The sequence below is a fragment of the Cucurbita maxima genome, unplaced genomic scaffold (genome assembly GCF_002738345.1).
Source record: "Cucurbita maxima cultivar Rimu unplaced genomic scaffold, Cmax_1.0 Cma_Scf00016, whole genome shotgun sequence".
Lineage (NCBI taxonomy): Eukaryota > Viridiplantae > Streptophyta > Magnoliopsida > Cucurbitales > Cucurbitaceae > Cucurbita > Cucurbita maxima.
In genome coordinates, this window is record NW_019272032.1 from 3,693,488 (window position 1) to 3,717,665 (window position 24,178).

The 24,178-nt window shown below is 38.7% G+C and overlaps 7 protein-coding genes across 11 annotated transcripts in view; 3 read left to right on the plus strand and 4 right to left on the minus strand.

Moving 5' to 3' along the window:
* The first annotated feature begins 531 nt into the window (after positions 1-531).
* On the plus strand, positions 532-2,363 carry LOC111491147. Its single transcript, XM_023139920.1, has 3 exons — positions 532-1,510; positions 1,619-1,690; positions 1,870-2,363. The coding sequence occupies exons 1-3, from the start codon at positions 857-859 to the stop codon at positions 1,873-1,875; spliced, it is 732 nt and encodes a 243-aa protein (XP_022995688.1). The 5' UTR covers positions 532-856; the 3' UTR covers positions 1,876-2,363.
* A 2,233-nt stretch (positions 2,364-4,596) lies between these two features.
* On the minus strand, positions 4,597-7,528 carry LOC111491146 (palmitoyl-protein thioesterase 1-like). The gene is made up of 12 exons (XM_023139919.1): positions 7,295-7,528; positions 6,688-6,772; positions 6,461-6,512; positions 6,354-6,374; positions 6,214-6,267; positions 5,990-6,040; positions 5,832-5,894; positions 5,687-5,752; positions 5,425-5,463; positions 5,222-5,344; positions 5,041-5,133; positions 4,597-4,902 (listed from the first exon to the last, which is right to left on the minus strand). The coding sequence occupies exons 1-12, from the start codon at positions 7,386-7,388 to the stop codon at positions 4,693-4,695; spliced, it is 951 nt and encodes a 316-aa protein (XP_022995687.1). The 5' UTR covers positions 7,389-7,528; the 3' UTR covers positions 4,597-4,692.
* An 857-nt stretch (positions 7,529-8,385) lies between these two features.
* Positions 8,386-10,261, minus strand: LOC111491223. The gene is made up of 3 exons (XM_023140026.1): positions 9,512-10,261; positions 8,973-9,423; positions 8,386-8,885 (listed from the first exon to the last, which is right to left on the minus strand). The coding sequence occupies exons 1-3, from the start codon at positions 10,184-10,186 to the stop codon at positions 8,497-8,499; spliced, it is 1,515 nt and encodes a 504-aa protein (XP_022995794.1). The 5' UTR covers positions 10,187-10,261; the 3' UTR covers positions 8,386-8,496.
* A 1,623-nt stretch (positions 10,262-11,884) lies between these two features.
* On the plus strand, positions 11,885-14,414 carry LOC111491378 (disease resistance RPP13-like protein 4). 2 transcript variants are annotated; one of them, XM_023140290.1, is made up of 2 exons: positions 11,885-14,127; positions 14,204-14,414. In XM_023140290.1, the coding sequence occupies exon 1, from the start codon at positions 11,970-11,972 to the stop codon at positions 14,055-14,057; it is 2,088 nt and encodes a 695-aa protein (XP_022996058.1). In that variant the 5' UTR covers positions 11,885-11,969; the 3' UTR covers positions 14,058-14,127; positions 14,204-14,414. The 2 variants fall into 2 exon arrangements, with proteins under 2 accessions (XP_022996058.1, XP_022996059.1); XM_023140291.1 differs by having other exon boundaries at positions 11,885-14,112.
* Positions 14,415-14,782: 368 nt separating this feature from the next.
* On the plus strand, positions 14,783-17,362 carry LOC111491457. The gene has a single exon (XM_023140377.1). The coding sequence runs from the start codon at positions 14,985-14,987 to the stop codon at positions 17,268-17,270; it is 2,286 nt and encodes a 761-aa protein (XP_022996145.1). The 5' UTR covers positions 14,783-14,984; the 3' UTR covers positions 17,271-17,362.
* Positions 17,363-17,730: 368 nt separating this feature from the next.
* LOC111491420 (probable disease resistance protein At4g19060) lies at positions 17,731-18,762 on the minus strand. The gene has a single exon (XM_023140335.1). The coding sequence runs from the start codon at positions 18,760-18,762 to the stop codon at positions 17,905-17,907; it is 858 nt and encodes a 285-aa protein (XP_022996103.1). The 3' UTR covers positions 17,731-17,904.
* A 2,589-nt stretch (positions 18,763-21,351) lies between these two features.
* The window catches only part of LOC111491286 (deSI-like protein At4g17486), a 3,008-nt gene continuing 181 nt past the window's right edge, over positions 21,352-24,178 (minus strand). The window contains exons 1-6 of one of the 4 annotated variants that reach the window (XM_023140132.1): positions 24,055-24,131; positions 23,818-23,962; positions 23,438-23,672; positions 22,187-22,474; positions 21,884-21,964; positions 21,352-21,767 (exon numbers count right to left, since the gene is read on the minus strand). In XM_023140132.1, the coding sequence (XP_022995900.1) occupies positions 21,622-21,767; positions 21,884-21,964; positions 22,187-22,474; positions 23,438-23,594 (672 nt within the window). In that variant the 5' untranslated portion in view covers positions 23,595-23,672; positions 23,818-23,962; positions 24,055-24,131 and the 3' untranslated portion in view covers positions 21,352-21,621. Of the gene's footprint in view, positions 21,768-21,883; positions 21,965-22,186; positions 22,475-23,437; positions 23,696-23,817; positions 24,132-24,178 lie in introns of those variants that run through there. The other 3 variants (XM_023140131.1, XM_023140129.1, XM_023140130.1) reach the window with 3 other exon arrangements.

A 24,178-nucleotide genomic window follows, 5' to 3' on the forward strand; every position in this document is an offset into this window, starting at 1 on the left:
ACATTTAAACTAAAAAAAAAGGTTTATAAAAGAAATATATAAATTTTGCAAAAATGATGTTTAAAAATCAAATTGGTATAATTTTAATAGGTTTAAAATGACATAAATGAATCCAAAATTAAGATTTTGGTCTTGTGTGGAGTTCCATCCTTTCGATTTAATTGGGTTGATGGCCCGAACAACCTGAATAGAAGTTATAATTTAGCCCAACATGTTATTTGATACTCAGCTGAGTTAGGTTATTAGGTTTTTTAATTATTTAAAAAATTAAAATTTTCATACCCATTTCATTAATAATTTAAAATTTTATAAAATTGAATATTAAATATTAAAAATTTAATAAACACTTTAAAATTAAAAAGAAAAAAAAACTATAAATTTATTAAATAATTTTAAATTCATAGATTTATCAGAGTAATTGGAAAGATTTAAGATTGAATTTTAATATAATGTTATTCGAATATTAAACCTTGTGGCATGAATATAAAGAAAGGGTAGGGGTAAAATCGTACAAACGTCAGGGAAAAAACCGTGGACGCAGAACGAACTACGTCTCTGCATCTCTTATATATGTTAGGCGAACACGAAGCCCATTACACATTTCACACCAAAAAAAACTCAGTCTCTCTTTTCTCTTGCCTTTCGTCCGTCTCCACCGCGCACGGCGCCTCCGTCCTGTGCCGTTGATCATCTCTTCTCAGGGATCATTGATCTCTAGAAGCCACTCAAGGTCGTCTCACAAGGCTTTGTAGATACAGATTGTGAAGGTTGTTTCCGAAAACGGCGCCGAGGAAGAAGTATTCTGTGTTTTTACGACGATTTGTCGATAGAGATTGTGGAGTTCGTGGGATTTTCAATGGCTACAGGGCCGGTTAAGTCTCATCCTTTGCACAACTTCGCTCTCCCATTTCTGAAATGGGGTGGGAAGAATCAGACCAACAGTAATCACCGCATTCGGCGGGAAATTGGCGGCGACTCATCACCTGCCGTCGATCATTCTGAACCGGAGTCTGAAGCAGACTCCAAGCATCAACCTCGAGTTGGATCGCGCACCGCTCGGAATAGATTGCCGTTTTCACCATGCTCACTGGGAGATAAATCCGCGAAGCATTCTGAAGGTGAGGTCGGAGAAGAAGTTGTGAAGGAGCAGAAGCGGGAAGGTGAGGAGGCCGAGGCGGAGGAAATAGTGCAGAAGCCTTGGAATCTCAGGCCGCGGAAGGGCCTGTCCTTGAGAGGCTTTTGTGATTTGAAGAATGGACGAGACTTGCAAGAACAGGACGGGGCTGTTTCTTCCGCTGCTGGTGCGTTTCAGCAAGGGGAGAATCCGCAGCCGAAATCGCTCCGGTTGCGAGGATTTACAGAGTCGCATAGGATTGAGAAGAAGGAGAAGAGAAAGTTCTGGATCGCTCTGTCTAAAGATGAGATTGAGGAAGATATTTTTATCATGACTGGATCTAGACCTTCCAGACGGCCGAAGAAGAGACCTAAGAATGTTCAGAAGCAACTCGATGTATGAATTTTCCTGAAATTTCTTACTATTTCTTTTCTGCTTGTGATTGTACTGAAACGGTCTCGTTATTATTTTTTCTTGATGCTCAATGTATTGTTCGTCTCTCAGACTGTGTTTCCTGGACTGTGGTTGGTCGGTGTTACAGCAGACGCCTATCGTATCGCCGATTCTCCGGCCAAGGTACTCTAAAAAACTTTTCTTCTTGCCCACAACTAAATGCAATTCCGATTTCCGCCATTTCATTGAATTCTGAACACGACGGTGTATTAATGTTTCTTCATTTCTTTGATTTCGTTTTTCAAACATGGCAAACTATCGATTTTTCGTTTTCCCACACGCTTTGGTTTTTGTTGTTGCAGAGATAGGCATGATGACGATGGATATTTTTTGATCTTTGAAGTTGGAAGATTTTGCCTGCCATGCCTTGATTGGGACCCTTGTTGGAGGTATACCGTTATTACTTCTAGGAAGAAGAAACGAAATTACGATTCAAATTGAACACGTGGGAAATCCAGTTTTTCTGTGTTGTTGTTCCTACTTGTAGTAATCTCTCTGGTCCGATGAAAGGGCAGGTTTTAGCGTTAGTTTTCGACTTAGTACTTTTCTTATGAAAGTAGAGGTTAGTACGCTGAATTGAATCATATTATAAGGTTTTGTTATTAAAGCCTTCTGTGATATAGTTTGGAATTTTATTGCTCATGTGGGCAATTCTTATTTAGTTGATCAATCATAATGTTTGACAGGCTTCCCTAGATTGCTGGGGACTAGATTTTCAAGAGCTTGGTTTCTTATGCAATTGCTATAGCAGGCAGTGCATTCTTTTTCAGATAGAACTTTCACTCGCATTCTTCAAGCTGATGCTGATGGTGATATTTTTTCATCCTTCCTTAATGCTTTGCGATGTTTGATCGTTCTTACTGCATTTGAATGGCTCAAAGCAGCTTCTTGCGAGTCATTTTTCCACCAAATCTTTTTCTTGTTAGTAAAATGCTGAAAGAACTTCCAAGTTCTGCACCTTTTTTTTTACATGGGGACTTCGGGATATCTGACCATTAATTTTGTGAATGTTTTCGATGGCCTTCACTTTTTTTGTTTTCCTTTTACTCAAATCCTTTTGTGGGTTTGCCTTCAAATACTGATTAATTTAGTTGTTTTGGCCTTAATTTTGATTTGGAATTCCAAATATCTCAAAGTGTTCATTCTTCTGTTTTGTTCTGCATGTTATGAGAGGCTAGGTAGCTTTCGTATAATAATTTGTTCTTGAAGATTGCTCTCATCTTAGTTAACACTTTTGTTAATTGCTAATCTATAAGATGCCGTGTATATTTTCATGTCTGTAAATCATGGTTTCTGTGGTTTTGGTGAAAAACAAACCCTTTTCTGTATCCCTCGTCTTTGAGTATTAACAATTCTCTGCTTGAATTTTTCTTCCTTTGAGAACCTTAATGAACTTATTTGGTAGAGAAATTGAATCCCTCAGTGATAGATAAGGAGAACAATTACTCTTAGATGCTCCAATTGATACTTCTATTGCAGGATTTACTTATGAAGTTGGTTCCAACTGATCTAATAATTGAAATTGGGGATTTTACTTCCGCTGTTCTTTCTTCGTTGTGTGCCTATAATCCCAACCCTGTCTGCAGAAACAAACATTCTCTCTATAATTTACTTTAGTATACTTAGTTTCATTACCTACTAGGCGATTCATCTAGAATTAAATTGTGGCGTTGGTTTCTTCGTCCTAGCTGCAGCGCAGTGCATAGGTTCACTCTTGAAGAATGAAGGGGTACTACTAAAACAGTCTCTCTGTGTGTGCGTGTGTTTGGTAGGGGTTTGGTTAGTTGGTTGTGCTTTCAATTTCTGATCTTTAATTGCCATTGATTGATTTGGAAGCAAGCCTGAATGGTTCTTTACTCCTTGATCAGATTTATCTTTCTTGAATACACACGTGTAACGACCTCAATTGACTAAGGTTATTACTACTTGTATGCTAGCAATTGAAAACTTGAAAGAATCTTATAAGAACGTGAAATGACTCAAATATTGATGCAAATATTTTAAATTTGTTATTCATGAACATCATTCTTTTAGCATAATTGACATTTATCTGAAAAGCGTGATAAGACTTTAATATAAATAGAAAAATTAATTAGGTTGGCTGAATTGAATAAACTTTCCAATTTAGGTAATTACAATTCAACTCATCTTGAAATTGAATTTAAAGGCTTCTAACACATGCTTACCTAACATCTTCGTCACATCTAAAAACTTAGTTGGATCAGTTTGAACTTTGAACCCTTACGTAAAGGGATATAAAAGGTTAGCAGTCATTCAAAGACATTTCTATCGAGTCCGAAAGAGTAAAAAGAGAGTTGAATGCTTGCTGATTTGAGTTCCATAAAGATTCCAGTTTGTTTGTTCAGGTTGTGGGTCATAACCAAAGGCCATCTATCTGCCAAAAAACACGCGACGAGGTTTGGGTCTCGTGGATCTACTACGTGGAAGACAATTACGTTGTCGTCCAAGGACACCAACATCGAACGTCGTTGCGGAGAATGGCTATAAAACCCCAATCGCTAAGGTAGTCCATAGCGACTGTTTACGTGGGTCTTCTACAAATCGAACATATGTGGACAAGAGATGGAGCGCCACACTGCCACGTGGATCGAGAATTTGAAGCTACGACATTGCCGCTGTTCACCGAAGAAGACGTGCAATGTCGTGTGTTCATGGGTGAGTCGCTTATGGCATTGTCCAAGTCCATGACGTCGATGAGAAAACTGAAGTAACTGAAAGAGGGCGTATACTACTAGTACACATCACCGGCCGAAGAAGACGACTTCTTTGGAGCATGAGCTGCGGTCGCCGAAGAGAGAGAGCAGGGAGGAGCTGTTGAGGATTATTGGGAGTGAGTCCCAAATCATGGATATATATGTGGAGAATACTTTCTCCAATGGTACGAGGCCTTTTGGGAAAGCCCAAAACAAAGTCATGAGAGCTCATGCTCAAAGTAGACAATATCATACCATTGTGGAGAGTCCCAATATCATACCATTGTAGAGAGTCCTAGTTCTTAACCGGGATAGTTTTGGTCGAAATAGTGATATGAATATTGCAAAGAGTACAATATGAATATTGCAAAAGCAGGTTGTTGATGGTATTCGATTGTAGCTTGAAAGCTACTACTTCCTGTAAGCTAAACTCCAAGAAACATGCTTGCTTTGTAAACCAAATTGAAGAGGTTGCTGCTGTTCCTCCAGATAAGGCACAATGTACTTTTTTGCATCACTGTACGAGATTCCAAGATGACCTCCTTCAACTTTTATAAACTGGACTCTTCCACCTTCATCTAGCCTTCTCAATCCAATCCAATCCTCTGTGTAAAGCTTTGTCTGCACCAAAACAATCATGGTGCTAAGACACCGCAACGTCACCGTGCCTAAAACGTGTGCGTGTGCGTGTATGTGTGCGTTGTGTTTTTCAATTCTTAGCCAAGATCTGGCAATGCTATGACATCCAAAATGTTGTACCTGCTGTGGGGGTAAAACAGGCTCAAACTCCCCGTCCGGGTAATACCCGAACCACGCCGTTTCCTTTGGGACCAGCACCTTATCATCCTCAAACTATTGAAACAGTGAGCCAAACCAAAAATAATATGACAAAACAATAACACTATAAATTTGCATCAGCTTATCCATACATCAAACTTACCATGATTAGCACCAAGTTCTTTAAACTACTAAATCGTTCCTTGTATGTCGAGTTTCTAGCACCGGCGCGTTCGTTATTAAGCTTCGGGAGAAACTTACAGTGCTCTAAATAGTTGGGGATATCCTGAAAAAGAAAACAAGGATCATTGAGAACTTGGAGATGTACAGAAATCATATCTGGGTTTGTAAACAAATATAACTCACATTCGGTATTTTAATATAACCACTAGGAGCCAAAGAATTCTGCAAGACAATAATAAGAGAACGTGTCAAGACTTCAATTTTGTAAAAGCCCAAGTTCATCGCTAGCAGATATTGTCCTCTTGGACTTCCCCTCTAGGGAGAGGTTCCACACCCTTGCAAATAATGTTTCGTTCTCCTCCCCAACCGACATGGGATCTCACAGATTTGTTGACAATTTACACAAAACCATAGAGTTTAAGGAAGCTTGGATATGGAGACGTACTTGGACAGCATCTGAGTAGATACCTAACTTCATTATGTCGTCTGCAAGTATGCACCAAATGCCAGACTGCAAATATATTCAAGGCCTTCAGCAACAGAAAATGTAACCTATTCCCATGCAGATGGAACATAAGAACAGTTCTTACACCACAAAGTGGAACAGAGGCTATGCCAGCATGAGGACCCCCTAAAGAGATGAAGTTCTTAACCTATTCCCATGAACAGAGAAGCAACAAATTAGATTCACTACATATCAGGCTGATAAACACCAATCTAGAAGGTAAATAATCAAAGTGGTTCTCACAGGAGGCGCTCCATCGCAGAATTCTACGACTGCTCGGCCGATTAAGTTACCCTATTAAGAGAACCAAATGTGTCCCAGAGTGAGTTAAACTATCTTAATCTTTACTACTTTATGAAAAGTTGGAAGGGGAACGAGAACAAGTACAAGAACAAGACAAGACGATTGGACAAGACACAAACTATCGTTAGTTACAGAATTATAGTTCTCAAGTCGTCATGAATCACCTGGGAGAGACCAACAAAGTTGAAGCCCTCTTTTAGCTCTTTCATTTTCTTCACCTGTAGTCATAGTAACGAACTAGTTGCACGTTAACATCGATGTCAAAATCCAATTGGAATAAAAACCAGCTGGAGAACTATACCACCTTGTTGCAAACAATTTGGGACTGCCAAACATAAAACAGAAACATCACAACTTGAAAAACTTATTGGTCGTTTCAAGATGATTGAATCATAGTACTCATTATCTAACCTGCTCCTCAAGGGACATAAACCACGAATCCCATCCCCCATTGCCAATTTCTCTGTAGGAAGATGGATGAAGCAATATCAATGCTCGCAGCTCAGTCAATCATGAGAGCAATCTTATAACAAATTAATATGAATATAATGGCAGCTTATAACATGTTAGTATATCATCAAAGCAAGCTTATAACAAGTTAGTAATGAAAATGGATACAGATCTTCGGACAAGCATACATGCAATATCCCTCAGCACCAGAATTATCACTTAAGTACTTTGTAAACTTCCTCATGCCTTTATTTGAGCATTTATCTCCAATACCTGCAATTGAGAGAAAATATCAACTCAAGAAACTTTTAAAACACGACAGACGGCTTTAAATAGCTCCAATTGAACCCTGACCAACATTGCAACTCAATCAAACTCACCAACTTAATGAGATCAGCTGGATAAACCATAAAGAAAAAACAAATCAAGAAGTGGGTTAGAAGCTGAAACCTACAGATTCCAGAAAAACAAAATACAGGGATGGGGGGGTCTCAAATATTCCTCCAAGAACAGATTTGAATCTCTGTAGACCTAGAATCAAACAACCAGGAACAGTAATTTCCAGAAAACAAATTTCAGCATCCAAACATCCCTCGGAAATACCCTTTCGAGGAAACAAAAATTATCGATACCCAACAGTCGATTTCTTCATCCAACAAGTTGAATCGGCAGAATTTAAACACACCCAGTTGATAAGAAACATAAAGGAATCATCGGATACAAAAGAAGATAGTTGGATTAAAATAGAAACAGAAAAAGAGGGGAAGAAAGTCGAGAATGGAAGAAGATACACACCGTGGAGCACTATGAAAGGTATGGAATGAGAAATTGGGATGATTATTGAAACGAAAAGGAAGAAGAAGATGATGGGCAGTGAAGAAAACGCCATTAGTTGGAGAGTGGAAGTAGAGATTTGCCGAGAGAAGGAAGTTGGGTGATGATATTCCGAGTTCCCTCGCACAACTTTGGTTGTTTGAGAATGAGAAATAACAACGCCAAATTATAAAACCAATCAAATCACCAGTTTTGTTTCAACTTCTATAAAATTCTCTTTAAAAGAAAGATTTTTATTTATTTTTTGTTGAAATTATAGGCTCCCCAAAGATTGGGACTCTGATCATCCATTTAACGAGACACGAGGGAGGAATTGGAGGGAGAAAATAAAATTCACTTTCAATATTTATTTTTCTTAAAATTGTTTGGTTATATTGCTATCATATTCTTCCATTATATTAAAATTTCATGGGTAGGTGTCTATTGCATTGAATAATTTTATACAATAGCATACAAAGTCATATACATTTTTCAGTTTGTTTGTTCTAAGCTAAACAATCAAACTGTACTAGAAGATGAAACTAGTTGTCAAATTTTAGTTACCTTAAAAATTATATATTATTTAAGACGTTGTGCTGTCTTTTGCTTATAGTTATATCACGTTGGTTTTAATTTTCTTTCATTCTCATCTCAAACTCTGTTTTCAAAAATCTCTTTGCTCCCATTCTCTAAAATCTTCTTCTCAAAATGGGGCTATAAGCATGAGCATACATTGTCCAATCGTAAGTGACACGAATCCCAATTGACTTGACTAACTCGGTGTTGAAAGTAAATGTTGCACAATCGCAAAAATTCACTACTAAAAAAAGTGTGATTGTAACAAATGATATCAATGCACTGTTTAAAAGTTGATAGTTAAAAGGAGAAGTTTAAAGTTCATTTTTTAATCTTAGTCCATAATTTATTAATTTTGTGTCTACTGGGTCTTTGAACAAGTCTCGGATGAATTTCTAACTTTCAATTTTGTGTTTTATTCGATGTTAACAATAAATTAAAATTAAATCCATCCATTAATCAAAAAAATAAAATTGATTTATAATTGAACCTTAAATTTTTAATTCATTGTCTATTTAATAAATTTTAGATGAAAATGACATTTAAACTTCGAGAAAAAAAAATGTAAAATTAAACTTCCAAACCAAAAAAAAAAAAAAAAGAGTTTTTTAGATCAAAGCATCTCCTACACGCTTCCCCTCCATAGCCAGAGCTTCCATTAGACATTGTTCTGTTAAGCTCAGAAGCTTATCTCGTTCCTCACAGAGGTTTTGAAGTTTGAGTCGCTGTTCTTCAATCTTCTCTTCCATTTCTGCAACCATCCCTTCACCCACCTCTTTCCCTTTCCCTCCAAAGAACCCCATTGCTATCTTCTTCCACCCTTCGAACGCGAACCCCACTTCAAACCCAGCCAGCTCAATCGCCCTGATCCCTATCAACCATGAAACTAGACCCTCTCCCGTCATCTTCTCGAACTCCGTTCTCGACATGTCGTCTATCACTTTGCAGAACAAGTTCCACACAATCGTCTTCACTTTGATGCTCATATTTGATCTCTCTGCAATTCCATTCAACATGGCCGTCATAATAGTTTCGAATTTGGAGGTCATAATATGATACCGGTGAAAGTTGAATCATATAATACCTGAGATATCACCATATTTGCCAAAAACTGCACTGAATGTTCCAACCAGTTTCTCCGAGATCAAGTATCGGCTGCCGGCGCGCACCGTCGGAGTGTCCCTATCAAAACCTTCAAAAGGGTTGCCGCCATCCTCTCCAAGTTCGAGTCTTTCTAAGAGATAATAAAGGGGTTTCTCAAGATATGAAAAATAGTTCGAATATTTGTCTTCCGAGCTGGTTTCGTCGTCGTCGTCGTCGCCGCCGGCGTCTTGCAACATTGCGTTGACGAGGCTTTGATACTCAACATCGTCGGATTCAGAGAAAGAATCGAGGATCTGTTGAAGGGTTACTCCAGGCTTTAATATTCTTTCATGGTGATGATCATCTGCTTCTAAGTGTTTATCATTCAATGCCAATGTACCAAATTGAGATGTTATTGATGCTTCTTCTGGCGGCTCTGTTTCACTTGGGATCTGCAGGGGAAATTTAAACAGGGGAATGATGATTCAAAACAGGGGAATGCGAATTAAACTCATGAATTCAATTGAGAAAATCACGAACCTGATGATCATAGATGACGCAACCAACATGGGCGACAAATCTACAGATTTTACACCAATAAACCCAAGAAATCTCATCTCTTTCATCTCCACAAATGCTACACGAACTATCATCATCTTCGCCATTGTTACCGACAGCCTCACAGCTCGAAAGCACCATCGGATGAATGTGGTGGTCAACTTTAATGGCGGGCGGGAGAGCGCACTGGACATGAAAAAACGCGTCGCAATGGACACAACGGATGAAACTCGGGAAACTGATTCCTTCATCACACAGAGCGCAGATTAAATGCTTGTGATCGGAGTTTCTATTGAGGAGTAGGAGGGGGTGGGGGTGGTGGTTAACGGAGACGAGGGGGAGGGAGGCGCAGGCGGCGGTGATGGAGAAAGGGCAGGTGAGGCAGTGGAAGGATGGGCCGCCGGTGGAGGTGGAGGAGCAAGCGGCGCAGTGGAAGAAGCCGGTGGAGCGGAAGAGGAGAGTGGAAATAGAAGGGTTGGAGAATTCTTGTAAAGAGATCATGAAGTGACGGTGGAGAGTGTCGAGGGAGTTTATGAAGGCGAGAGGGTGGTTTTGGTGGTGGTGGAGAGGGTGCGCCGCCTGGATTTGAAGTCTGTTTGTCATGCTCCGGGCGTTGTCCACGGTGGAGGTAAGGGTCTCGCCGGAATCGGAACTCATTGTGAAGATTGTGTTTGACTGGAAATCAAATTGATGGGAGAAACGAAGACTTTTGGTTTTATATCTTTTTAGAGCCCAACGAGAACGTGGCAATCTCATCTCTCTTATCTTTTTTTATTATTATTATTATTATTATTATTATTATTAATTAAATTTAAACCTTTAACCTACCTCATTTTTTAAGTTTAATATATTTAAAACTTTTAATTTCAAATATAAATTATTTAATTTAAGCTGGTCAGACAAGATAGAATCCGTTCTAAATTGGAATAGATTAAATAATAAAATTTTATTAGACACAAAATTGAACGGTCTTAATTATTTCTTATCTCACCCTTCAAATCGAATCGATGCAACGTGACATCAAAACAAGAAATTATGATATGAATACGCAAACCATTAGGTGGGTGAGAAAAGAAAGTTTCTTCCCCACAATCTCATCTCTTATTATAAAAATTGGTGTCATTCGCAATCAATTTGTAATGGTTCACATCTATTGCTAGTAGATATTATCCTATTTTAGCTTTCTTTTTCGGGTTTCTCCTCAAGGTTTTAAAACACGTCCAATAGGAAGAGGTTTTCACACTCTTTTAAGTGAGTTCCTACATCGATTGAAGAGGGAAAAAACATTTCATACAATGAGTGTGGAAAGCTCTTCCTAATAGACGCGTTTTAAAAAATAGAGCGGACTGGAATATATAATACAACAAAGATTAAAGCGGACTATATCAGTAACAATATACTATTTGAAAAAACATTAGGAGATGCAATGATTGAATATGATTTGAATAAATTTAATAAAGAGGGGTTGATATGAGGAAACATTTAAAAAGACCATATTGGAAGGCTTTTAAATGGCATAGTCAAAGTCTTTGAGGTATTTTAGTTTTAGGGTTTAATTGCACATGATCTCATTTCCTAAGCATCTTTGAAATCAAATTAACAATGAAGTGATAAAAGTCAAATGGTTCATAAACACATTTTTGAACCATTTTTAAAGCTACAAAGTACGAACAAACTTACTTCATTTTATATCAATTACTATTTTAAAACTTTATAAACGTCGGAATAAAATATTGGTATATGACAATGATGGAAATCTTTAATATTTTGTTTTTAAAATAACCTTAAACTATTTTACAAAGGGTTTGTATTATTTCGAAACTCAAGTGTCAATCATATGCACAACATGAAATCTTTTTTTGTCTTGTTTTTGTTCGCGCTCATGCTGGTTGTTATTTTATGTACCGTTTTAGTTGAAGCGGATTTGATTGTCTAAGTTAGCTATAGAAGTTCGGGAGTAGACAAAAGTTCAAGTTAAAATCTTCAAACTCGATGCAAGTATGGTGGGTCGAGATGGGTGAGATGAAAGAAAAGTGACAAAGGAAGGGAAGAATCTTTGGTTTCGTGGAAGATTTGTCTAGCAAGTTTAACTTTGAATTTATTGGAAAGTTTGAATTTTATTATTAAAATTAAAATTATGGAGAATTTTAAAATTAGCCCAAGTATTTATGAAATTTTACTGAACTATTACAACAAAATTATATTAAAAAAATTATAAAAATTAAATTTAAAGAATTTATAAGAAGAAAAATCTAATGTTTAAAATTATTAGAATTAAATTCTAATTTTTACGAAGAAATTTGTAATTTAATCTTTTTTTACGAATAATTACTTTTTTTTTAGTTTCTTTTCTTCAACCATTGATCATTTGATCCGAACAAATTCCAGATCTTTTGATTTCTTTCAGTCATCTCCGAACTTCACTGAGCTTTCTGCAGCAATGGCTTCCCGATCTCCTCCCTTACATCCGCAAGCTTCAGCCCTAATTCCAACAATTCCCCAAATGATCGAATCGTTGTCGAAACTGCACGGAGAGCTCTCCACTGCCCTCAAAGAATCCACCACCAGGGCCCAAGCCGCCGCTAATCGGCGTGCTCCAGCCTCCGCCGACGATCAGATAGAGGAGGCTGAAAGGCCTAATACAGAAACTAATGCTAGCATCAGGGCGAATCAAAATCCCCAATTTGATAAGTTATTGTCCAACATCGAGCATTTGAAGGGGGCGTTGGAGGCAACAAACGAGCTCGACAAGCAGCTCAAAGAGCCGATACAGAACATAAAAGCCAGTCTCGAGGAGGTTATCAAAAGCATCGAATTAGATCAGAAAATCGAAGAGAATTTTATTGATGCGGTAAGTAAGGATATGAAGACGTTGAAGTTCCAAATTCCTTCGTACCAAAAGTTGTCCTTGGCTGGAAGCACTGCCCATTTGGTTGACAAGGGAGGTGGAACGGCGAGGCAGGATGAGTTCAAGTTGCCAAATTTGTATGCCCATGAGGTGTTCAACGAAAGTCCTGCTTTTATAGAAATTCAGGAAATTTACAACGGCTTTGGTGATGTTATCTGTAAGAAGTGTTTTTTGTATTTTGCTGCGTTTCCTGAAAATGTAGTGTTAAAGAAGCGATTACTTACACATTGTTGGATTGGAGAAGGCCTTCTGGACTCTTCAGGCAGTGGAGATCAAATGCCTGAAGTTCGTGCTGGTGAGATCCTTAAGAAATTTGCAGACAAGGGTTTGATTGTGCCGCTGAAGGAAGAACAGAAGAAGGTCAAAAAGAAGTTTACAATGCCCCCTATTGTTCGTTCTGCTGCAATTATCCTGGCCAAAAAAGAGCAGTTTTTGAATTATGATTCCGGGGACAACCCAATTGGTAAATCTCCTGGCTGTGATAGGATTTTTCTGGTGAAGGGGGGAGGTCTTCGCCAGCCGAAAGCACCGACGGTGGATCAGAATTTGGAAGTTACCGTGGAATCAATCTTCAATGTTAGCCAACCTTTCCCTGATTCTGCATTGGAGTGGTTGGCCAAGAAAGGGGAAGTAGACATGAGAACTGACAAAGTTGTGGAGTGGTTGCTTAAGCTGAAAAACCTCAAAGTTCTTTACTTGGGGAGGTGGCAAAGTGCAGTTGATGAGCAGCAAATTGAGGTCGAAAGCCTTGAGTTCTTAGAAGGTTTGAAGAAAATGAAAAAACTGAGGCTTTTGAGCCTCCAAGGGATCTCCTGGATCTACAAACTTCCAAATTCCATAAGAACATTGAGTGAACTCAGGGTGTTAGACTTGAAATCTTGTTTCAATCTGGAGACACTTCCTCAGGGCATAGGATCTCTCAAGAGGCTCACACATTTGGATGTCTCCGGCTGCTATATGCTTGATCAGATGCCAAAAAGCATATCCAAACTCACTGAACTTAGAGTCTTGAAGGGGTTTGTTACAGGGAGGTCAAGTCTTAATGATCTGAAAGGTTTTAAGAAGCTCAGAAAGTTGAGCATCAACACGAACAGGCGTGATTTCCCCAACGACACGGATCTCCGTGTTCTCCAAGATCTTGGGGAGCACGGTAAGCTTCGAACTCTCGGCATTGTATGGGTGGCCGAAGGGTTGAAGCAACCATCATCAGGCGAACGAAACATGATACGACAAGTAACGAGGAAAATCGGCAGACAGCTAACCATGCAATTGAGCAAACAAAGGGATCAGTCTAATGATGTGATCTTAGAACTACCAAAAGAGTTAGAGAAGCTTGAGATGGAATGTCTGCCAAAGGAGAAGCTACCCTTATGGCTAAATCCTTCAAATTTGACAAGCCTGAAGAGACTCTACATTAGAGGAGGGAAACTAGCAGAGCTCGGGAGCGAACCATGGAAGGCCGAGGTCGTTCGTCTGAAATACATGACGGAATTAAAGATAGAATGGAGAGAACTTCAGAAATCTTTCCCAAATTTGAGTTACTTGCAGAAAGTACGATGTCCAAGAGTTACTTTCTGCCCCTGTGATGCCAATGGAGTGTGGATGAAACCATGCCAGTAGTGATAAAAACAAGGTGGCATTGAGAAACAGCAACATAAAAGAGCAGCTGGTTATGGTGCGTATGATAAATGTATAGTCTTTCTGAGTCTATATTCATTTTGTTTATGTTTCCTGAATGTTCGCTCATGAGTTGATTTCATTCATAGAAAATTGAATTGAGTCATTGAAGTTGGATCTAGATCTTCATTTTTCTGGTGAAAATTCATGGTTGGGCGAGACATGGAGTCCCAGGAAGAAAAGAAAATTCCTCGCCAGCTAAATGAAGACAAGAACCAGATGACCTTGTCGATCCTTGTTCCCTGTCCTCATCCTGTTTGACTCTTTTAAATTAGTATATATCAATTCTCTCTTTCATAAGTAGTTCTTCAAACAAATTAGTTAACACATAGTTTCCACTACGAAAATCAAAGGTAATTGTTAGTATAGGTGGTTGAGGATTACCGAGAAGAGCAAATTGTGGGTTTATAAGTAAGGAACACTATTTTCATTGGTTCAAGCATTTTTGAAAAAAACAAAAACAAATACATTAAGTTTAAAGTGGACAACATCATATAATTGTGGAAGGTCGGGGATTCCTAACAAAGTTATAAAGTTTTTGTTGGTCAAAATAAGAAATCAAAGTTATATAGTCTAAATATTAAAAAAAAACAACCAAAACAAAACCATGTTTCAAATCTTATATTAGGAATCAAGAGTAAAAAGTAAAGTAATGATGATCTGATAAAGAAGTAAGATATTGGTCAAAAGAAGAAAAGAAAGTCAATGTTTTGCTTTATCCTCCTCCATAATTGACCAGTCCTTTCTTAGCCTTCCAGTTCGTCTCTGAAATCTTTTTCGTTCTCAATTCTTCATTTCAACAAGCCTACAAAAAATGGGAACACAACCAGACATGAACAAGACCAAATTCAGCTGAAAAAACCCACTCCCATGGCTTCCCTGACTGAGAAATTTCCAGTCCACACTCTGTTTCTCGAAACACCACCCTCAAATAACCAGACGCTCGATATAATTCCACCAAGAGTTAAAGAAATCTGGGAAGAATGGAACATTAGAGGCCTAATCCTCTTCAGTCTCTCCTTACAAACCTTCCTAATCCTCTGTGCTCCTCTCAGGAAACGCACCTCTAGAAAACTCCCCATCTTCCTCCTCTGGTCTGCCTATCTCCTCGCCGATTGGACCGCCAGTTTCATCGTCGGCCTCATTTCCAACAACAACGACGACAGCAGTAACAAGAAAAAGTCCGATGCCAATCAAGAACTCCTCGCCTTCTGGGCCCCTTTTCTTCTCCTCCATCTCGGCGGTCCCGACACCATTACCGCCTTTGCTCTCGAGGACAATGCCCTCTGGCTTCGCCATTTAATCGGCTTGATTTTTCAGGTCGTTGCCACTGTTTATATTTTCATTCAAACCATTCCCCAAAACAAGCTCTGGGTTCCTTCCACTTTGATGTTTCTTGCAGGAATCATCAAGTACGCCGAGCGGACGAGGGCTCTGTATTTGGCGAGTTTGGGGAGTTTCAGATCCTCCATGCTTAAGGAGCCTGACCCAGGTCCTGATTATGCTAAATTAATGGAGGAGTTTTCTTGTAAGGAAACTGCCCATTTGCCTACTCGCATTGATCTCGTCGAAGAGCCTAACAAAGAATGGAGCCCTTTCACAAGCACAGTAAAACAGGGTACTCTGAATGAGCTTGAGGTTGTTCAATACGCCTTTCTTTATTTTAACAAATTCAAGGGTTTGATTGTTGATTTGATATTTAGCTTTAAGGAGCGAAATGAAAGCAGGGATTTCTTCTTGGCAAGAACCCCAATTGATGCCCTCAAGATCATCGAAGTTGAACTCAACTTCATATATGAAGTTCTCTTCACCAAACTGGTTGTTCTTCATAACAAATATGGATGGTTTTTCAGATTCGTTTCTGTATCTTCTGTGATTACGGCTTTGATTCTGTTTACCCATTTGGATAAAACTGATTTTGACAAAATTGACGTTAGGATTACTTATGCTTTGCTTATTGGGGCTTTAGTTTTAGAATTGATATCCATTTTCATGACTATCTCCTCTGATTGGACTGTGGCTTCCCTTAAAAAGGATGATTCCTGTGTTGCCACCATTTTTAAACACTTCCTCCGCCTCAAAGGGCTGAGATTGTCTGAGCATAACAAGCCACCATTCTCAGGCTGTAAGAAGCTCGACACTCCACGAATCGTTCGTCGATGGTGTGAGTCTGTGTCTCAGTTCAATTTGATATCATATTGCCTCTGTGAACGTATTCCAATGGATGATTTGAGGAACAAATCATTCTGTTGTGGCTGCAATCTTGCTTGGAAGAAACTTATTCGTTGGTTTCGTGATGCAAAGGTTGTTGTGGTTGATTATCTTGGTGCCAAAGAGTTCCTTGATGATTGGAAATATGTCTCCAGACAGCCCGTTTTTGAGGATCATTGGGGCTTTATCTTCCGAGAGATGCAAGACAAGTCCAAAGCTGCAGAAAGTGCACAAGTTACTGAAGCAATATGTTCATCTAGAGGCTCCTATGCATTGAAATCAATGGAGCTTAACTCGAACGCCGATGTCGATGAGCTGATATCCTACTTCAACGATGTTGCTTTTGACGAGAGTGTTATTCTATGGCACATAGCTACAGAACTTTGCTTCCGAGACGAACAAAACACGAGCGCCAACAACAAAACTCTTACTCCTCCAGAATTCAGCAAGCTGTTATCAGATTACATGCTCTACCTATTGGTGATGCTCCCCTCAATGATGTCGGTCGTGGCAGGACTTGGGGAAATAAGGTTCAGGGACACCTGTGCCGAGGCGAAAAAGTTCTTTGACCGACGAGGATTGGAGTGTAGCTCGAACGAAGATACAAACAGAAGGGCTTGTCGGGAGATACTCGGGGTGAACATAAAAGCGAAACCGGTGACAGTGAAGGGAGATAGAAGCAAATCTGTACTGTTTGATGCTGCAATACTTGCTAAGAAGCTAAGAGAGTTCAAAGAGGAAAAATGGGAGATTATGAGCAAAGTGTGGATCGAAATGTTGGGATATGCAGCCAGCCATTGCAGACCAGACCAACATGCTCAACAGGTCAGTAAAGGAGGAGAGCTCATCACTTTGGTTTGGTTGTTAATGGCGCATTTCGGGCTTGGAGAACAGTTTCAAATCACTGAAGGCCATGCCAGAGCAAAACTCATAGTAGATAAGTAACTACACCTGACTCTCATTTTCTTTAATGGGTTTGTTCTCTACCTTAACCCCGACCCCGAAAGCTTGTTTATCAATGAAGAATTTGTTTTTTTAATGATTATAGATTGATTTGTATCTGTGAACTCTTAATATCCTAAATGGTAAATAAATAAATAAAAATTTAACGACAATAGCAACTAAATTCTAAATTATGAAGTTGAGTTATTAATCCAACCAACTTGAATTCTTAGGTTGGTCCAAAAAAATTTCATTCAATTTAATCAAATGACTTGTATATATCGTACTATATATTAAATGATAGATGCATTATCAAAATAAAGTTGTGTACCAACCCCACATTAATAGCATATAGTACGAGTAGTTGGAGACTTTATTGTATGATATTTATTAAATTTAGTGTATGGTTCACAATTTCCTACATATGTCATTTTTCCACGAGTCAGCCTTTGAGCAACCAATCATCTTCTTTTCCAAATTCCTTTCTTCTCCTCTACACAATCCTCATATTCCTTCTAATAATAAAATATAAAATAAAAAAAAATTAATATTATTTTGAAAGTAATTTGAAAGTAACAAACAAACAGCACTGTAATTGTGAGAAGAAAATGGGAAAGAAAGGAGAAAGCAGAGAGAATTAAGGAGTGTCGGGATTGTTGGAATGTTGTTGGATGAATTTAATCTGACCCATCATCTTGGCCGCCAGTGGAAGGCCGCCGCATTTCTTCATCACCTCCACTTTGGTTTCCTTCAGATTTGAATGATGGCGATGGCGATGGAGGCTGGAATCTCCATCCTTTGCAACTTCTTGCCAGAATATTTTCCACAAACTTTCTGGGTCTTTCTGAGGAACCAAACGCCGCAAATTTCCCTCACCCACCATACCTTTTGCAGCTTTCTCGCTTCTGCTCGTCACTATAATTGCCCCGCCTTCCCCTCTTGGAAACCCATCTCTAAAATTCTCTCCGGTTTTCTGGGAACAATTTAAATCCCAAAACCCATTTTGTTCTTCCTCTGTTTCCGATTCTTGTACGTCATCCAACACAACCAGATAGCGTTTCCCTCTCAGTTGCAGGCGGAGGGCGTAGAGGAGGCGGCGGACTGTTTGTTCGCCGGGAATATTTGTGTCTATTCCGACTCCGAGAGAGATTAATATTCTCTTGAGTACAGCGATTTTGGTATCTCTGTCTTCGCTGAAAATTCTCGACATGGAGACCCAAATCCTCGGGAGAAACTTGGATTTCACTTCTGGGTTTTGGAGAAAGGCCCGGCAAACCGTCGATTTCCCTATCCCTCGGACTCCGGTGACTCCGATTGCCCTGAACCCATTTCCACCGCCGTCAACTTCTGGTTTCTCGAGCATTTTCCGCAGAACCAGGAGCTCGTTTTCGACGCCGTGGATGGTGGATTCGTCGACCGTTTCTGCAACCCATCTCGAGATTTTGGTTTCTGGTTGAGTGGGATGGATCTCGGAGTCAGGAGGTGTGGCGTTCATATCTCCGATGGCAGTGGATTTGGGCTCTGAGGTGCTTTAATGGCGGAATGAGTGGGTTAGTTTGAAGTATCCATGGCAGAACAGAAGCTCCTAAAAATTATAAAGCTCCTAAAAATGATAAAATATTTCAAAGTCTATTATCATTTCCGGATCTGAGAGCAGTGTACAGAGTTTATATTTTAAAATCAACAAATTGTCAAATTATAATTTTAATCAATCTTTCTTGTTTTCTTTCCCATTCAAATTTTCAATAAAGAAGTTATTACTGGAAATGGTAAAGTTTCTCGAATAAAATAAAATAAAATCAAATAAAAATAAAAATAATTAATTAAATGTAATCTTTCCGTTAGATTTTTATTATTTAATAGAAACATTCATATTTAAGTTTCATTATCCTAAAACCCTATAATGTCTTATTGGTAAATGTCTGAGATTATTTTTATATTCCTATGCCTAATCTTTTACATCCCTTGAAAACAATTTTCTCTCCAAACTTTCCTCCGGAAAGTTGGGGTTGCTCTTCAGAGGAAGAATCGAGTGGAAGTAAGGTATTGATGTCGGGATCATTGTGTCAAAGAAGGTTGACCGTCGAAAATCGGTGTTGAGGACGTTGTGGGATCGTCAGCGCGTTGCCAGAATCGGGAAGGCGGAAACTAGGGTTTCGTCGCTTGTCAAGTAGGAAGGTGAGGTTTTTGGAATCGAGTCTAGCCGTAGACGCACGTCCAACAGCTCCGGCAGCTTTGCACGCGTACGAAATCGGCTCGGTTCTGTCAATTCCTGTAGCTTGGCTTGGCGGCTTAGTTGGTCGGCTCGGCAGCTAGGCTTATTCGGCTTGATATCACTATAATATATCGATTCCAGGGTTTTTGGCCCTTCCGAAGCCGTTTCTGCCTTAGTTTTACGAGGTCAGTATGATTCCTAACCATCAAAGACAGATTGGGTTGGGAGTTTATTTTGATAAATAACATGAGATTTAGTTAGGGTATGTTATGAAAGGTTCCTTTAAATTTTTATGTGGTTATTATAGGACGTATTTAACTGTTGGGATTAGCTTGTTGTGAGTGACTTCGGCCAAGGCCATCGAGGTAAGTGACCTCACTGCTGGAGTTAGTTTACTACGTGTTGTATGATGGTGCGTGTCTTATGGCCCCTGCATGCACCATGTTTTATTATGTGATATGACTATGATGTATGAATTATGTGACTGTTTATGCTATGAAACGTAATGGGTTATGTTGACCGTTGACCGTTTATGTTATATGAAGTTATGAATGATATGTTAGTAATATATGCCATGAAAATGTCGATCGATGTCATGGATACACGTAGTATTATCGAGTCATGTCATGAGATGTTTATGCAACTGGAATGTACTTTCATGTTATGTAATATGTCATGTAATGTAAGTCATGTGAGATGTCATGTAATGTAAGAAACGTATATGCGATATTAGCAATGCTTATGTAATGTCATGTTAGATATGTTAAAGGGACCTCATGTATATATGTATGTCATGTGCATTGGGATTCTTCCCCTTTATGATACAAAAGAATGAATTATGATATTTATGTTCGCCATAATTTCATGCGGGCCCTTTTATGTTCTGTGGTGTCCGACGACGTGTAATACGTTGTGCCCGACCAAGCTAGACCCAGGGGTATGTATATGAGCTCGCCTGGTGGGTCCATGTATGCGTACATGGGCCATGTGTGAAGGAGTACTACACATCCAACCCTACCCAGAATAGAAAAGCGCCCAAAGCCATGTAAAGTTTATGAAAAGTTAGGTCCCGCTCAAAGCATGTGTTTGCATTCCTAACCTCAATAGTGGAGGTGACTTACTGAGTATTTCATAAAATACTCTAGCCACGTGCTACCTACATTTTTCAGGTAAAGACAAAGCGCCAATGTACACCATGGAAGTTGGAGATGGGATATTGTTAAGAGGAGTTGAGAGCACCATGGAAGTTGGAGATAGGATATTGTTAGGAGGAGCTAAGCTGAGCTCACCATGAAAGTTGGAGATGGGATATTGTTAGGAGTTACATTTATTTGACTTTTTAAGTTATAGCATTAAGTATTATTTTATTTTTTTATTTTTTTTAGTTATAGCATTGAGTATTGTTTTATTTTTTTTAAAATTATAGTATTGAGTATTGTTTTATTTAGAGTTCAATTTAGATTTATTCTGAATTGAAGGTTTACGGATATTGAAGGTTTATTTTCGGAAGTAGGTTTGTTTTCGTTGTGTTTTTTAAGGTTATTTATAATGAGCTTCCGCGTAATGAACTATGCATGCATTGGGTGACGTCACTAGTTAGATTTAGAAAATGAAAAAAAAAAAAAAAACAGCCACAAAATGAATTCTTAAATGATATCATCCCAAGGCGATGGCAATGACAGTCACGAGTCATGATGTGACAGTAATGTATGATAATGTGAAATTACACATCAGTTGAGGCGGAGAATGAAATATTTCTTATAAAGGTATAGAATCCTATAGAGGCATTTTAAAAACTTTGAAGGAAAACTTGAAATGAGAAGCACAAATAAGACAATATCTACTAATGTTAGGCTTGAATCTAACGAGTTGGTGTAATAAGAGCGAAGTACATGTGTTGTGTAGATATTTTACATAGATGAATACAGTTTCAACAACATGGGTGCCATGTTCCTTCACCTTAACATTTTCCAAATGATACAGAACATCATATAAGCTCTAAGCTACTATCATCATATCGCTTAAAACGTCAGGATCTCAAGTAATTTGGCCTGATCAAATCATACACACAATACTATATATCACAAATACAAACAATAAATATGAAGCCAAGGAAGTTGGAACCAAAGGGTAAATGAATTAAGCAGGTTCTCTAGCCACCTTCACTGGTTTCTCTTTTAGGAATGCTACCTCGCCATTAGGAGCCATCAGTAGATGATCCGATTCCTCATCTTCGCTCCTTGGTGATATAGAAGATGCAAGCGATTCTGACCCATCATCGTCATCTGCATTATGACACGAAAATCACGGGGAATAATTCAACAGGAGGACGAGGACGAGAACGAAAGTAAATCTTAAGAGAAATACACTGGTTGTTTAGTGTTTCTATTCAGGAACATACCAGAATATGCTGGATGATCAGGAAGATGTCTCACTGCTGAAATCTGAATGCTTTCTGGAAGAAGACAATTGCAGAATGAACCTGTAACTCCAAATAATGGTATCATCAGGTAAAAGACTTAAGCAAGCATCAAGAACCCTCTTAAAAATACAAGAACATATAGTAGTTGTGGAATTCATCTTAAGAGAAACATCTTAAGGAGATTCTCGAGGTACTGTGGAATACACACAGCGGTCCGATCAATTCCATCCGAGCTTATTCCATGGCACAAAATTGCATGCTGAAGATGAAAATAGTTCTTACCTAATCGGGCAAGCCGATTCACCCATCCAGGAATGGGCTTCCCAGTCAGTCGCATGCTGACTTCTTCTGTAAAATGGTTGCAATTTTTGGCAATCAAATGATATGTATCACCATGGTACTCTGAAGAAAGGTGCTCCATGAATGATCGAAATTCAGCACGAGACAAATCAGTGCTTCCCAATAACACTGACCTTCGGAAGATGAATCCAGGGCAACTTTTCGGCTCTACCTCGAATACGCCACTGGTAGGATATTCATGTGCTCCAAAGCCAAACTCCATACCGTGAACTGAGCATCAAATCAGGTAAAAATGACTATATGCCAGGATAAAATGCAAACAGAACAACACATCTAGTTTGTCAATGAAGTTTCAAATGGAAGCATTTACCTATAATTATGTTATTATGAGGCTATAGGTGACATAACCTAAATGTGACCAAAGGGTTTTAAACCCTGCATACACCATCCCCATCCTATATTTTTTATACAAATAAGGTCGACTATTTCAATCATCTATCCTATTGAACGAAAAGATTGACCTCTAGTTCAAAGGAAGGGCGTTTAATATCAGCTGACAACTTGTCTACGACCAATTGAGATTGGAACAACTGAAACGTGAACCGTTTTCCAACTATTATAAAATGAACAAACTTGAGGAACGTGTAGTTACCCAAATGCCTTATAGTTGTACTCATAATGTCATGACCGACAATGAGCAGACTGAAACGACTAATCAGTATAAGAAACAATTCATTAAGCAACAGATCCTCAACAGAGCTATGAACAGAATCTGTTACACATGAAGTTAAAGAAGAGAACAACTATCAAGTAATGGCATGCTCGGTTACATTTGCGACAGTCCCACGGAATATGTCATCCTCAACTTTCATCGTCCTAATTAACTAAACGAAAACTTTCTACCGATCATTCATTAGTATGTTTCAAGAAAAAGCTCCATATTTCTCGCAGATGCGTGCCAATAATCCCATGAAGGTTCAATAGATCATACTCCGATATAGGATTGCATAATGGGTGAGCTCAAAGGTATGCCCCTAACAAATATCGAAGTTCAACTAATTACAGCTCCCTCCCATTCCAATGAAACTAAAACATACCATTTCATTATCCACGATTCATATATTCATCTCAAGATAACCAATTTACAACCATTGCAAATAGAATTCAAAGGGAAAATGAAAATGTGCAATGAGCACACAACAATAGTAATAAAGAAGTATATGGTTTACATACCCTCAATACCCGAATGAAAGATTCCGAGCCCCAACCAATAGAGATAGTTATTTATGGGAGTAAGATCGTAGACGTTAAGATACAACAAAGCATGACTGCCGCCCTGCTCCTTGTCCTCGGTATAGTCCGGGCTAGATCTCAGAGGAAACAGACGCATTGTGTTTAATAGCCAGCCCGTGAAAATACCCAAAAATCACAGACTGATCATCTCTTCACCGAAGAACCTTCAAGAAACCTAAGAATTCAAAAGAGAAGTAGCTGCAGAAGTATAAGGTTTCAATAAATGAGAATCAGAAAAGCTAAAAACCTCAAAACTGGGGTGAATTTGCAAATGGAAGAAAAGCTCGGATGAACAGGTCGGAGTTGGGGGGGAAAAATACCTTAATCGTCAGTTTGCACAAAGAAAGAGGGATTTCGGATTTCGGATTTCGAAAATTGAAGTGACATTCAAAGAATAAACCCTAAAAACATCGAAATGGGGTGAATTGTATAGGATTTGCGGCCAATTGATCGAATGAGGAGGAGCTGAAAAAGACCATTTAGCGATCCCGATCCCTTCAACTCTGTGACAGAAATGAAAATTAAAGGAAGAAAACGCAAAATCAAAAAGGCTCAACCAAATCTGAGGTTTCCAGACCAGAATCAATGCGGGGATGAAGGGTATGCAAAAAAAAAAAAAAAAAAAAAAAAAAAAAAAAAAAAAAAAAAAAAAAAAAAAAAAAAAAAAAAAAAAAAAAAAAA

Bases quoted from the DNA above. Each gene is read 5' to 3' on its own strand.
- LOC111491457 (XM_023140377.1), top strand. From the start codon at position 14,985: ATGGCTTCCCTGACTGAGAAATTTCCAGTCCACACTCTGTTTCTCGAA.
- LOC111491147 (XM_023139920.1), top strand. From the start codon at position 857: ATGGCTACAGGGCCGGTTAAGTCTCATCCTTTGCACAACTTCGCTCTC. The intron at 1,511-1,618 runs GTATGAATTTTC...TTCGTCTCTCAG, and splicing joins ATGTTCAGAAGCAACTCGAT to ACTGTGTTTCCTGGACTGTG.
- LOC111491378 (XM_023140290.1), top strand. From the start codon at position 11,970: ATGGCTTCCCGATCTCCTCCCTTACATCCGCAAGCTTCAGCCCTAATT.
- LOC111491146 (XM_023139919.1), bottom strand. From the start codon at position 7,388: ATGGCGTTTTCTTCACTGCCCATCATCTTCTTCTTCCTTTTCGTTTCA. The intron at 6,773-7,294 runs GTGTGTATCTTC...TCTCAATTGCAG, and splicing joins ACCTTTCATAGTGCTCCACG to GTATTGGAGATAAATGCTCA. The intron at 5,345-5,424 runs GTGAGTTATATT...TTTCTTTTTCAG, and splicing joins GTTATATTAAAATACCGAAT to GATATCCCCAACTATTTAGA.
- LOC111491223 (XM_023140026.1), bottom strand. From the start codon at position 10,186: ATGAGTTCCGATTCCGGCGAGACCCTTACCTCCACCGTGGACAACGCC. The intron at 9,424-9,511 runs GTTCGTGATTTT...TTTCCCCTGCAG, and splicing joins GCGTCATCTATGATCATCAG to ATCCCAAGTGAAACAGAGCC. The intron at 8,886-8,972 runs GTATTATATGAT...ATGGAATTGCAG, and splicing joins CAAATATGGTGATATCTCAG to AGAGATCAAATATGAGCATC.
- LOC111491420 (XM_023140335.1), bottom strand. From the start codon at position 18,762: ATGAACGCCACACCTCCTGACTCCGAGATCCATCCCACTCAACCAGAA.